General features: G+C 51.4%; 1 protein-coding gene across 1 annotated transcript; it reads right to left on the minus strand.

Annotated features, from left to right (window-relative positions):
• Positions 1 to 1,531: 1,531 nt before the first annotated feature.
• Positions 1,532 to 1,939, minus strand: LOC121791928. The gene has a single exon (XM_042189739.1). It carries the CDS (start codon positions 1,937 to 1,939, stop codon positions 1,532 to 1,534), a length of 408 nt encoding a protein of 135 aa, XP_042045673.1.
• Between the last annotated feature and the right edge of the window lie 11,525 nt (positions 1,940 to 13,464).

Here is a 13,464-nt window from a genome sequence, read left to right on the forward strand (position 1 = left end):
CGTCACCGACGAAATTGCACCATTCGTGTTAATCTTTATCCAGGGCTGGTCTGGGGGGGGGTGCCACTTTGATAGAGTAAAGGCTGGTGACAGTAAAGAGCACAAGGAGTGCTCGACAAAATGCCCCACCAGATAACTCACTCACAATGTGTTTGACAAAATACTCAAATGAAACAATACTTAATTCTTGTAAACAACTCTCGGCTTTATTGAATAAAGTGAATGGAAAGGAAATGAGTAACAAGAATAATCCTCACAAAGGAGGCCTGCGATTAATCGCCCTTTAAACTGATCTTCCTCGATGATTAAACCATTCAGAGGACTCTCTAATTTATAGGGGATTAGCGTAACAAGAAGTTACTAAAATAAAGGAAACTAAATAACATAAGTGGACTAATGACTGCCGAGATCTTCAAGCTGCTATAACAACTTCATTCCACCAAATCCTCCATTTCGGTTGGCCCAGCTACTCCCTCCATATCCTCCTTTTCGGTTGGCCAAACAACCTCTCGATTTCCCCGCGTGAACACCCTCCAGTCCCTGTCCGTATCACACTTGACTTGCATGGCAAGCGGTCTTGGCCTTCACGACTCGGCTTGGCTTGGGACATTCATCTTCAAGAGCGCCTCTCCAATGCTTCGGCTTGATGGTACCAATAGCCATACCATTCCGGATGAAGGTTTGCACTTGCCATATCACATTGTAAGGTTTGAAGGGGACTTGGTCATGTCGGCTCCTATTTCGTTCCGCCCAAATGAACCACATGATGAGGTATGACAAGGCATGGCACAAGTTTTTCTTATCTTGTTGTTGTGTCCTTCGTGACCACACGTCGACTCTCTCCAGGATTGTATCATTGATTCTGATCGGCGGAGAAGATCCCACGAACCACCCGTCAAATTCCCTCCATATGCTAGTTGCCCCACGGCCTTGAATAAAAAGGTGTTGCAAGGATTCAACGTTCGGTCCAATAGGGCAGCATTGGCATTTGGATGCCATCTCAATCCCTCTCCATTGGAGTTTTGTGTCAACCGGGATCCGATTCGACAAGAGGCGCCAATTGAAAATTGCAATTGACTTGGTGAGTCCGGCTTTCCAAATATCATCAAGCCTCGGGATGATTGGCTTTTGTGAGCGAATGGTTTCCCATGTCGTGGCCAAAGAGAATTCGGCCATCCGGGAGAGGACCCATCGGGGGGTGTCCGGCTCCCTCGGGACAATTGGAGTGTCAAGGATATGTGCTATAGCTTGTTGAGGGAGGCCGGCTTGGTCCTGGAGCATGTGTAACTTGGCCTCGTCCCATTTTTTTTTATTTAAACACCATTACGGTGGAGGGTTCGTGGGTCCCTCATCCCTATATATCAAAAAGGAGATTACAGAACGTGGCCACACCCGAAAGTGGTGTGCCATAGCAAAGGCAAGAGTAGAAAGCGGTCCGACTCCACACGGCTCGGACCTTATCCTACTCCCTTCAAAAGTGCAATTAAACAAAACAAAGGCTCTATGATCTTCCATCTCCGAGTAACCAACTCTAGTATCCGTCCCCATCTAGGGTTCGAATGTTTGGAACACCCATTCGGTCCAAGCGGACGAAGTCCATGAGGTCTCTTGGTGCAGAATTATGATCCAATTGTCGACCGCTATCAAGCCTTAGGCCCATTCTCGCAAGGAAATCCGCCGCCTTGTTCCCCTCCCGGTGTATGAAGGTGGCTCGGAATTTAAGTTGGCGCTTGAGCAGGATCAATTGCGCCACTGCTTGCCGAGCTAGAGCCGGCCCCCACCCTGCTCCATTGACCAGATTAATGGCTTGCTCGGCATCTAATTCGATCCAGATTGGTAAGTCAAGATCCTTGGCTAAGCGCAGCCCAAGGATCATGGCCGTTAGCTCAGCCTCCAGAGCCGAGTGTGCTTCAAGGGGCGTGCTAAACGCCACCAGCATGTTGCCCGAGCTGTCCCGAATGATTCCTCCCCCCCTGCTTTGTTGGTCACTTCATTGAAGGAGCCATCCGTGTTTAGTTTAATCCAAGGGTGATCCGGGGGGTCCCATTTGATTGCCATGGCTAGCGGCTGCGCCCTAGCTGGTTCCACTTGTTGCGGGATGTTGATTCTAAGTTTGACCCCTCGCCAATGCTTTGGCTTCAAGTTCCCGTTGGCCATGGAGTTCCGGATGAACATGTGGATCTGCCATACCACATTGTGCAGATTGAACCTCGTGTCTTGGTGCCGGCTCCTGTTTCTTTCCGCCCAGATGAACCACAAGATGAGGTAGGGCATGGCTCGGCTAAGGTGCTTCTTGCTCGTTTGGTGACATCTTCGCATCCAAGTTTCAATTCTCGTTGGGATTGTGTCATTGATTGAGAGGCGGGGGGTCGCCCCATCAAACCACGAATCAAACTCATTCCATACTCTGCGAGCTCCGTAACCTTGAATGAAGAGGTGTTGGAGGGACTCAATATTCGGTCGAAGAGGGCAACATTGGCACTTGGAGGCAAGTTCAATCTCCCGCCACTGAAGTTTTGTGTCGACTGGCACCCGATTGGAAAGAAGCCTCCAGATGAAGATGGCTATTGACTTAGTGAGGCCCGCCTGCCAAACATCACCCAGGCCTTGAACGATCGGGTTCCGCCCTCGGAGTGTGTCCCACGTCGATGCTACCGTGAATTCCCCGTGCTCAGAGAGGGTCCACCGCGGGATATCCTGTTCGTCTTGGAGTATCGGGGTGCTGAGGATGCGATCAATAATATGCTGTGGGATGCCGGCTTGATCGTGCAGGAGTCGGAGCTTGGGTTCATCCCAAGTGCCATTTGTAATGAACTCCGAGACCCGGGTGGTTGGCCTTCCCCTATCATCAAGGCTGAGGTCCCTGAGTGGGCTGTTGCCAAGCCAGATGTCATGCCAGAAGTAGATATTCCCTTGCCCCACAAGCCACCTCATGTACGGTTGCGCGAGAGTCCAAGCTCTAGAGAGCCTCCTCCATGTAGGGCTACTCCTGCTCGGCGTTCTCAAGGTAAGTGGTGTGGAGATGGAGCAATATTTTGCCATCATGTATTTTGCCCAAAGGGAGTTTTGTTCCCGGAAGCGCCACCATAATTTTATGTTGAAAGCACGTAAAACCTCCAAAGTTTTCCGAATCCCGAGACCTCCTTCCTCGGTAGGGCGACACATTTGATCCCATCCAATCCAATGGGTTCGCTTTCTCTCACTCGTAGATCCCCAAAAGAATCGGGCCATTTGTTGATCAAGTTGTTTTAAGGTGCCGGCAGTGGGCTCAATGGCTTGGAAGATGTGTAAGGGGATCGCTTCAAGGGTGCTCTTAATCAGCGTGAGCCTCCCTCCAAAAGATAAGTGCCGGTGTGCCCAGCCCGAGATCCTTCTTGCAATCTTTTCACGTAGGAAGAGGAACATGTCCGTGCGCTTTACACCACGGTAGATGGGGACGCCGAGGTAGAGGAAAGGAAAGGTGCCCCTAGTGAAGCCTCCTTCCGCTTGGATCGAGGGTGCCCAATGGTCATGGATTTCGACGATATAGAAGTTGCTCTTGGTGAGGCTGACTTGTTGGCCGGAGACATTTTCATAGTTCTCAAGACAGGCTCGGAGCCGGCACAGGGGGGTTGCCGCTGCTTGTGTGAATATTATAATATCATCCGCATAGGCTAGGTGGCTGACTTCAATGCATCTCCGGGAGGCCTTAAACACCATATCCCTTTGGCCAAGTATAAGCTTATCCAAGGCTCGAGCCAGGTAGTCCGCGGCAATTACAAACAACGCAGGGGAAATCGGATCACCTTGTCGGAGTCCCCGTGTTGATCTAAAGAATCCTGAAGGTACCCCATTGACAAGGATCGAGAACCAACACAAGCCTATGCACCTCTCCATGGGGGATCCCATTCGCCGAAGCACCTTGAAGAGGAAAGGTCATTGGACCCTATCATAGGCTTTCGCCATGTCGATCTTCACCGCTACATTAGGCGCTGGGGAGCATCTTGCAAGTTCATGGAACATCTCTTGGGCCAACAGAGCGTTATCATTGAGGAGCCGCCCTTTCACGAAACCACTTTGGTTTGGGGAGATGACCTGTGGAAGGAAAGGGGAGAGTCGAGTCGTGAGTACCTTGGTGATGATCTTGTTAAAGATGTTGCAGAGGCTGATGGGTCGGTAGTCGGTCCATGACTCGGGCGACGCCTTCTTTGGGATGAGGACAATGCTTGTGGCCGTAATACTTCGTGGCAGGAAAGCCCCTCTAAAGAACTGGCCAATTGCTTCCACCACCTCCGGCCCCACAATAGGCCAACAAGCTTGGTAGAAAGTGGCGGAGAAGCCATCGGGTCCGGGGGCGCTATCTCCGGAAATGCTGAAAACGACGCTCCTGATCTCGTCCGCACCCGGCGCATTTGTGATGTCCGCAAAGTGCTCGGCTGAGTGTACTCGCTGGATAAGGTCAAGGTCTGGCTCGTCTAGAACCGGGTTGCTGGGCGCTAGGAGTTGTTGGTAGAAATCTACCGCTGACTTTTTTATTTCGGCCTCCTCAGTAAGCTCCTGGCCGTTGACACGAATCGAGTGGATGCGTAGGCGAACTCTTTTTTGTTTCACCCAGCTTTGATAGAACCGGGTATTTTTGTCGCCCTCCGCAAGCCATCTCAGGGCTGCCTTTTGCCGCCAAAAATCCTCTTCCATTTTCAGCAACATGATGTACTCGGCAATGTATTTATTGATCATTGTCCTATTTTCCGGTGTTGGCCTTGCCTCGAAGATGGATTGGGCCGCGGCAATTCCTTTCTCCTTTTCCTTGAGGTTGGCATGGATGTTCCCAAAAACTTCTTTGTTCCACGCCTTTAGGGCTCTTTTCACTCTAGCATGTTTGATTTGAATATTTAGGAGTCCACTCGCCCCCGTACTCTCCTCCCCTGCATTTTGCACTACAGCCATGAACCCCCCATGTCGGATCCACATGTTCTGGAATCGGAATGCCTTGCCTCCGATGGTAGTGTTCAGCGTCTTACATCTTATAAGGACCGGCCCGTGGTCCGAAGCAACCCGAGGGAGGTTCGTAACCCGAGTAGCTTCGAAGGCCCTAGCCCAACCCTCACTAACAAGCACTCTATCCAATCTTTCAAAGAGGCCATTTTTGGCCCATGTGAATTCCGCCCCATCGAACCCCGGATCAAGGAGCCTACAGTCTTCAATTGCCTCCGCGAAGTCGACCATCTCGGCTTGCCGGTTGGTGTCGCTCCCAACCCTATCTCGGTGTGATAGGATGGTGTTGAAGTCGCCACCGATAATCCATGGTGATCCTTCGAGTGGCCCAGCAATCTCTCTCATCTTATCCCACAGGAGGTGTCTTTCGGATCTTGTGCATTTGGCATACACGGCCGAAATGGCCAGCGGCCTAGCAATGCAATGGGACTTGAGACGCCCATGTAGGATTTGTTCCGAATCACAATCAATATCAAAAGTGGATCCCTCTTCCGCAAACAACCAGATTTTTCCGGTCATGTTCGATCCAATGTAGAACAGCCCCAGGGCCTTGGAGAACCGGTCCGGATCCGGTGTTGTGAGTGGTTCCATTATTGCAAGGAATAAAACATTATGAGATTTAATTAGCCTTTTCAAAACGTTTTGGGTTGACGCATTTGTGATTCCCCTCACGTTCCAAAACATGATATTGTAAGACATCATTAACAAGTAGGATGCGTACCCGAAGGAGACGAAGTCCCTCCTTGATATTCAATGAGATGTTGCTCTTTGTTCGTTGCGTGCTCCTCGGCATCGTCAAGGGGAGAGCCGTCTCCAATCCTCTCGGTCCCCACTTGCATGTCCATGGCCGAGTCGTCCGCTTCCCCACAATTGTCGACATCAAATTCTCCATTCGCCATGAGGGAGTAGTATTGGTTAGTGCTCATATGATTCTTACTTGAGAAGAAACCACGCCCCCTAGTCATTGCATGGCGTGCGCCCCCTCTCGCACTCCCTCGTGTAGGCGGGGACACCGATCGGCTCGCCTTGGTGTACTCTCATTCCGCATCCATATCTCCATGAATTGGTGAAGGTGGCTCGGTGGTCGGGGGTGTTGGGTTCCCTTTTTTCCCTCCCCCGCGCTTGAGGCCCACTTTGAATGTTCCGGGGCGCGAAGCATTCCCTCCTTGGGTTCCACCCATAATGTCCGGACCATCCCAAGTTGTATCCCTTTCCTCCTCTCCATTTGAATTGTTGTTAGGACGATTCCCGGCATTGCCCTTATTCTTCCCTTGGCGGTTCCCTTCATTGGAGTTAGGATTGTGCCTCACCGCATCTTGCATGCCCTTCATACCGTGGCCTTCGGGGTTTGCCTTCTTTGGCGGGTTGATATTGTAGTTTCGTTTCGGCAGCCTTTCCTTTTTGCCCATCGCATAGCACACATCACTTGCATGGCCAACATGTTTACACTCTTGGCAATAGGATGGGATCTTATCCCACCAGACTTGTTGCATCAACTCGCGGCCGCACAAGTCAAGGATTATCTCTTCAGGGGGCGGTTTGGTGATGTCAATCTCAATACAAATGCGGGCAAAGGAGAGTCTCGTCTTGGTAGCCGTGGCCCGATCAACTTGGATTGGATTGCCGAGGAGCTTGCCGATGGCGAAAAGAGCGGATTGATCAAACAAGTGAATTGGGAGTCCGATTAAATTACACCAAATTGCTGCTATCGGGGACTCACAATATGCATCGAAATCCGGGGACCATTTGAAGACCCTCATTGGGTGGCGATCAATGAGCCAAACGGGTGTTCCCTTTGGGCCTCCGAGAAGCCGGGCATAATCCGCCAAATCCTCGCATTGGATAAGGATATGTTTAGCATTAATGTATTTCCAATTGAAGCCACATCGGAATTTAATGTTATCTAGAGTTTTTTGAATTTGACGGCCCGTAGGAATATAATGTGAAAACTTACCCACGATGGCGTGCCCCATGCTATCAGCAAGCTTTTGTGTTTCAGCCCCGGAGAAGTAGATGGCCGGAACTCCATTGGACATGGAGGCAAAACCAATGTTTTGGATCTGTTCCGGCACGAAGACTTGAGGACCATTGGGTTCGGGAGAACCCTTAAGTAACTCCGCCATCGATTTCGGCCTACTAGAGGTACCCGAGGGAACTTCGGCCCCCCCTTCTCGGCTAGCGACCATCGGCCCTCGTGTCGCGGCCTCGTGGGATAGGTCACTCATGGCCATCTGCTGGTCCTGGATAGCCGTGACGGAACTAGTCGGAGCTTCGCCCACCATCGGGTTGGTAGGTGGTGTCGGGGTGGCCGTATGACCCTCGGCCCCAACCTTGATGGTCGCACCCCTGTGAGCTCCCTTCCGGCCAGGTTCACATTCGCCTCCGCACGCTGTGCCAGGCCAGGCAGCTCCGGCCTCGACCAAGCCACAAAAGCCGTCGACTTTGCCTCGCCAGCCTCGAACGTGTCTCGAAGTTTTAAGGTCCGTCCTCTCGCTAGGGGGAGAAACTCCTCAAAGGAGGGGATGAAAGACCCCGTAGGTGCAAGCAAGGCTTGGTCGGACTCCGGAAGGGAAGAGTAGTGAGACCCATCGGCCATGTGCGCATCCTCCGGCTGGCCGGCGTCGAGAAGTGGTTGGGCGGTCATGGTGTCTAGGTTGTCCGCCAAATCCAAGGCTGCGAGGTGTAGGAGATGGGTAGTTATTGGCTGCATTAGCCCTCCAACTTGGCCTCGTCCCATGTCCCATCCCGGATGAAATCCGAAACCATAGTCAAGGGGGAGCCACAGTCGTCAATGCATAGCTCCCTTAGCGCAACATCCTCAATCCAAATGTCGTCCCAGAAATAAATCTTCCCCTGTCCCACCACCCATCTAACATGGGGGTGAGCTTGATGTCGCACCTTTAGCAACCTTTTCCACGTCGGGCTATACCTTCCGGACGTTCTAGATTTTAGAGGGGATGCTTTGTGGCAATATTTGGCCATCATGTATTGTGCCCACAAGGAATTCTAATCACGAAACCTCCACCAAAGTTTAATAATGAAAGCACGAAGTACCTCTTTAAGGTTGCGGATACCAAGGCCCCCTTCGGCCGTAGGGAGGCAGATTTGGTCCCAGCCAATCCAGTGTGTCCTTTTCTTATCACTAGTCGATCTCCAGAAGAAGCGAGCCATTTGCTGGTCCAGCTGCTTGAGGGTTCCACTCGTAGGCTCGATTGCTTGAAAGATATGCAGTGGGACCGCCTCAAGCGTCCTCTTGATCAATGTGAGTCTCACCCCCGAAAGAAAGGTGTCGATGGGCCCACCCTGAGATCCTAGCCGTATCTTTTCCCGTAGGAACATAAACATATCCGAGCGCTTCACACCTCGATAAATTGGAACCCCCAAATAAAGGAACGGGAAGGTACCTCTAGAGAAGCCCCCTTCCATTTGGATAGAGTTCGACCATCCTTCATGCGCTTCCGCAATGTAGAAGTTGCTCTTGGCCAGATTGATTTGTTGGCCCGACACCTCTCCATAGTGGTCAAGGCACGCTCTAAGCCTCCGGAGGGATATCGTGGCCGCTTGCGTGAAAATAATGATGTCGTCGGAGTATGCAAGGTGGCTGATCTCTAAGCTTCCACGACTGGCTTTAAAGGTCATCTCTTTGTGCCCAAGAATAAGCCTGTCGAGGGTGCGTGAGAGATAATCTGCTGCTAAAACAAAGAGGGCAGGGGAGATGGGATCACCTTGCCTGAGCCCGCGAGTGGATTTGATGAAACCTGCTGGGGAGCCATTAATGAGGATTGAGAACCAGCAAGTTCCAATGCATCTTTCAATAAGCGCAATCCAAGGGCCCAGGAATCCCATTTGCTTAAGGACCTTGAGCAGAAAGGGCCATTGCACCCGATCATCGGCCTTAGCCATGTCAATCTTGATTGCAACGTTCGGGGCCGGGGTGCATCGGCCAAGTTCATGGAACAATTCCTGTGTGAGGAGCACATTGTCATTTAGCAGCCTCCCCTTTACGAACCCGCTTTGATTCGGTGAGACGACACGTGGTTGAAAGGGTGCGAGTCTCTTCGTGAGGACTTTTGTAATCACCTTATTGATGACGTTGCACAAGCTGATGGGCCGGTAGTCTCCCCAAGTGTCGAGGGAGGAAGGCCCCACAGAAAAATTGCCTAACCGCATCCACTACATCCGGCCCCACGATTCCCCAACAAGCTTGGTAGAACAAGGCCGAGAACCCATCCGGCCCGGGGGCACTATTTCCTGAGATGTCAAAACCGCCCTTTTCACTTCATCCGCATCTGGGGGCTTGGGGAGATCCTCCAATTGCTCCGAGGGGGGAAGTTGTTGCAGGAGGTCTAGGTCCGGGGCAGCCAACTCCGGGTAAGTTGGCGCAAGGAGGTTTTGATAGAACCCGACCGCCGAGTCTTTGATTTCAAGGTCATCCGTGAGCTCCCTCCCATTAGCATTAATCTTGTGGATTCGCAACCGAATTCTCTTTTGCTTCACCCAACTTTGGTAGAACCTAGTGTTTTTATTACCCTCTTCCAGCCAACGGAGAGTCGTTTTCTGGCGCCAGAAGTCTTCTTCCATCTTGAGAAGAAGGACGTACTCAGCTATTTGTTTGTTGATCTCCATTCTGTTCCGGGCCGAGGGGTCTTCCTCGAACTCAGATTGAGCCACGATAATATTCTCTTCACAGGCTTTGAGGTTGGTGTGGTTATTCCCGAAAACCTCTTTGTTCCACCATTTGAATGTCTGTTTAATCCTTGCAAACTTGATCTTCAAGTTGAGTAGGCATGTAGCCTCCGTGGGAGCCATCCAATCTACTCGCACGAAATCAGCAAACCCCTCATGCCGCACCCACATGTTTTGGATCCGGAACGCTCTGCCATCCCCCAGGTTGTCGGCATTCTGCACCGGACGAGTATTGGCCCATGATCCGAGGCTACCCGGGGAAGATTAGTGACTCTAATTGAGTCAAAAAGCTGGGTTGACATTTCGCTGACCAGCACTCTATCCAATCTTTCCATGAGGCCATTCTTTGCCCAGGTGTAGTCCGAGCCATGAAAGCCAGGGTCCAACAATCGGCAATCCTCTATTGCCTCGGCGAAGTCAACCATCTCCACTTGCCGATTGGTGTCGCTTCCCGTCGTATCGCGAGTGGGGAGGATGGTGTTGAAGTCCCCTCCAATGAACCAAGGCGTCCCTTCCGACATTTGGGTGATGTCTCTCATCTTGTCCCACAGTGCAAGCCGCTCCCCTCTCGTACACTTAGCATATACAGCCGAGATCTCAATAGGTGTTGGTAGCCACGGGCAAGTGAGCCTCCCATGGAGCAACTATTCCGAGTCATCCTCAACTTCGAAGTTAGCCCCTTCCTCTACAAAAATTCAAATCTTCCCGTTGATATTTGACCCCTTGTAGATCAGCCCCAATTTCTTTGAGAATTTGTCCGGGTTAGGGGTTGTAAGCGGCTCCATTATTGCAAGAATGCAAATATTATGAGATTTAATTAGTCTTTTTAGGACGTTTTGGGTTGACGCGTTCGCGATCCCCCTAACGTTCCAAAACAGAAGATGTATTGACATGATTAACAAAAGGAGTCCGTACCCGGCGGGTGTGAAAGCCCCCCTTGAAATTCAATGATTTGAAGGTCATTCCTCTCTTGGCATGTCTTCACCTCCATAAGCATGAGAGTGTCTCCACCTTTGTCATCCTTGAGAGGAATGTTCTCCACCCCTTCATCCGTGTCTTCCAAGTCATTATACACGAAATTCTCCTGTGCCATTAGGGAGAAATATCGATTGGTGCTCATGTGGTTCTTCACCTCTTGTGCTTCGGACCTTTTAGATCAAAAGGTTTGAACAAGCCTTTCGGCCTCACTAGATCACCCGGGGCTGAGTCTTCGTCGCGCCGTCCTCCAACCCTGGACGAGGGTGTGACCCGGTGGTTACTTGTATCTCCTTTCGCCTTATTCCCTCGGCCTTTCCCATGATGAAAGGGTGTGAAAGCTGAGCCCCTACAATGCAAATGGGTTGCACTCCAGCTCTTGTCACCCTCGTCGGCCCGAAGGGCCAAATCCACGGGGCCATCCTCATGCAAAGCGCCCATGACATCCGGTCCTTGCCAAACTCCATCATTCGTATCTCTAGTACTTGTTGTTATGATCGGTTGAGCTTCCGTTTCTTTGGGTCTCCAATGTTGTTTCCCCTCCTTGCTGTTCAAGTTGTCCTTCGGTTGGTCATATCCTCCCTTCGAACCTTGGGCCCCTTGGTGTGGCTGTCTCGGCGTGGTAATATTGTAGTTCCTCTTCGGGGGTCGGACCGCTTTACCCGCCGCATAACAAGCCTCACTTTTATGCCCCACGTGCCTACACTCACTACAATATGTCGGGATCTTATCCCACCTCACCTGTTGCAGGTTTCACGCCCACAAATGTCAAGGATGATCTCCTCGGGTGGTGGCTTCGTTATGTCGATCTCGATGCAAATACGGGCAAAGGATAGTCGTGTCTTGTTGGCTATAGCTCGATCCACTTGGATAGGGGTCCCAAGGAGTTTTCCGATGGCAAAAAGGGTCAATTGGTCAAACAAGTGGATGGGGAGGCCAATTAGGTTACACGAAATTGCCGCGATCGGGGATTCACAATATGCATCAAAATCCGGCGCCCATTTGAAGACTCGCATAGGATGTCGATCAACATACCACACCGGGGTCCCCTTGGGGCCACCAAGCAGCCTAGCATAGACCGCAATATCCTCAAATTGAACAAGAACATGTTTTGCATTAATATACTTCCATGTAAAGCCTTGACTAAATTTGATGTTATCAAGTGCTTTTTGTATTTGGTGCGAAGCTGGAATAGAATGGGAGAACTTACTGACGATAGCATGGCCGAGACTCGTTGCCAATTTTTGTGTCTCCGATGATGAGAAATAAATCGTCGGGAGCCCATTTGATGTGGTAGCATAGCCAATATTTAGAATATTTTCCGGGACAAAGGCTTGGTGACCCTCGGAGCTCGGACCTTCTCGAACCATATCCGCCATGGACCTTGGGTTGGTCGTGTGCCCCTCAATGGGTCCGATCCCGCCGGGCCTAACGTTGCTAGGCGAGCCCTCTTGTTTATCCACAGTTATCGTGCCGGATGGCTCGGCCCTCCAGCGCCCTTTGTCCCTCGGGTCCGAGCTTGCCTCGGCCATCGGCACATCAACGTCTCGCGGCCCACCCTCACCGTCCTTAGCATGGTTAGAGGCGATCAACAATTGCGGGTTCGTAGGCACAACACCTTGCTCGTTACGGCTGGCTTGGGGCCTTTCTCTCGGGTTAGTGCGCACCGGACCATTCTCGAAGAATTCCCGAATTTTCCGAGTACGACCACGCTCTAGAGGGGGGAAGTCGGCTAAGGATGGGCCATTGCCAACCATAGGAGGTGCTGTTGGTGCATCGGTCGTCCAAGGGAGTTGAGGGAGGTGGTTGTCCTTTGGTTGTTCGTCCATCGGATGTTTGCAGGCGAGTAAAGGTTGAGCCGCCATAGTATCGAGCATCTCGGCCGACTATAGGGATGCTAGCTGCAAAATGGGGTTCAATTTTGGATGCATTGGGGGTGTAACGGCTAGGGCATCACGTGAGGGTCCGGGGTGGAATGGCGCCAAGGAGCTTTCAAAAAGTGGATTTGTTGTTTCTACCATTTTAATTAGGAAAGTTCCGGCCCTCTTCGTCTTTGGCCGTGGGATGAAAGGGAGACTCCGTTTCGGCGAGCGGGGTGATTGGATCGTGTGAGATGAAACCGTAGCACCCTCAACCGCCAGTTCTCCGCCGGCCTTCACCATAGTCGTGGCTTGAAAGGTTCTCCTTGTATTCCATTGTTTTGTTGTAATTGTAAACATGTTGGGCATAAGAAAGAGGATTGCCATGCAGCGGGAAGGAAGTCTCGGGGTAGAGACAAGGGTCGCCGAGCATCATACAAGGAGAACCTTTCAAGCCATGCCGCCAAGATCATCCACCGTGAGTGGCGCCCAAAGGAGAATGGCACTCCATCGTCCATTGGACAGTTGGAGAAGCCTAAAGATTGTAACAATCACACGGAGTACATCGAGGGTACATTGGGTGCGGGATCGTCAAAGTCAAGAGTGGCTAGTAGGAGTCACCCAAATGTGGATGAGGATGGCTTCCAATTGGTGTCGAGGAGGAGGAAAGGAAAAGTGCATGAGGGCGATATGCACACCAAGGCTCCACACGTGGATGATTGGCATTTGAAGGAGAATGTTGCTACGGTGACATTTGGGAGTGTCCCATCGGGTGCGAATGACGTGAGCTTTAGCTCCATGAGTGTCGCATGTGGGCGCCCCAACCGGGAGATAGAGGGCCACATCGAGGACCTTGATCCAGGAGGGCATGTACCTAGCGGAGGTATCCCTATTGCGGGCCTTAGCTAGGTGATGGACAGAAGTGTTTTGTATCAACCATGGCTGAAGCTCAACATGGCTGAAGCTCAAC

Source organism: Salvia splendens, unplaced genomic scaffold (assembly GCF_004379255.2).
Source record: "Salvia splendens isolate huo1 unplaced genomic scaffold, SspV2 ctg970, whole genome shotgun sequence".
Lineage (NCBI taxonomy): Eukaryota > Viridiplantae > Streptophyta > Magnoliopsida > Lamiales > Lamiaceae > Salvia > Salvia splendens.

Coding starts and splice junctions, on each gene's coding strand:
- LOC121791928 (XM_042189739.1), bottom strand. CDS start 1,939: ATGCTGGTGGCGTTTAGCACGCCCCTTGAAGCACACTCGGCTCTGGAG.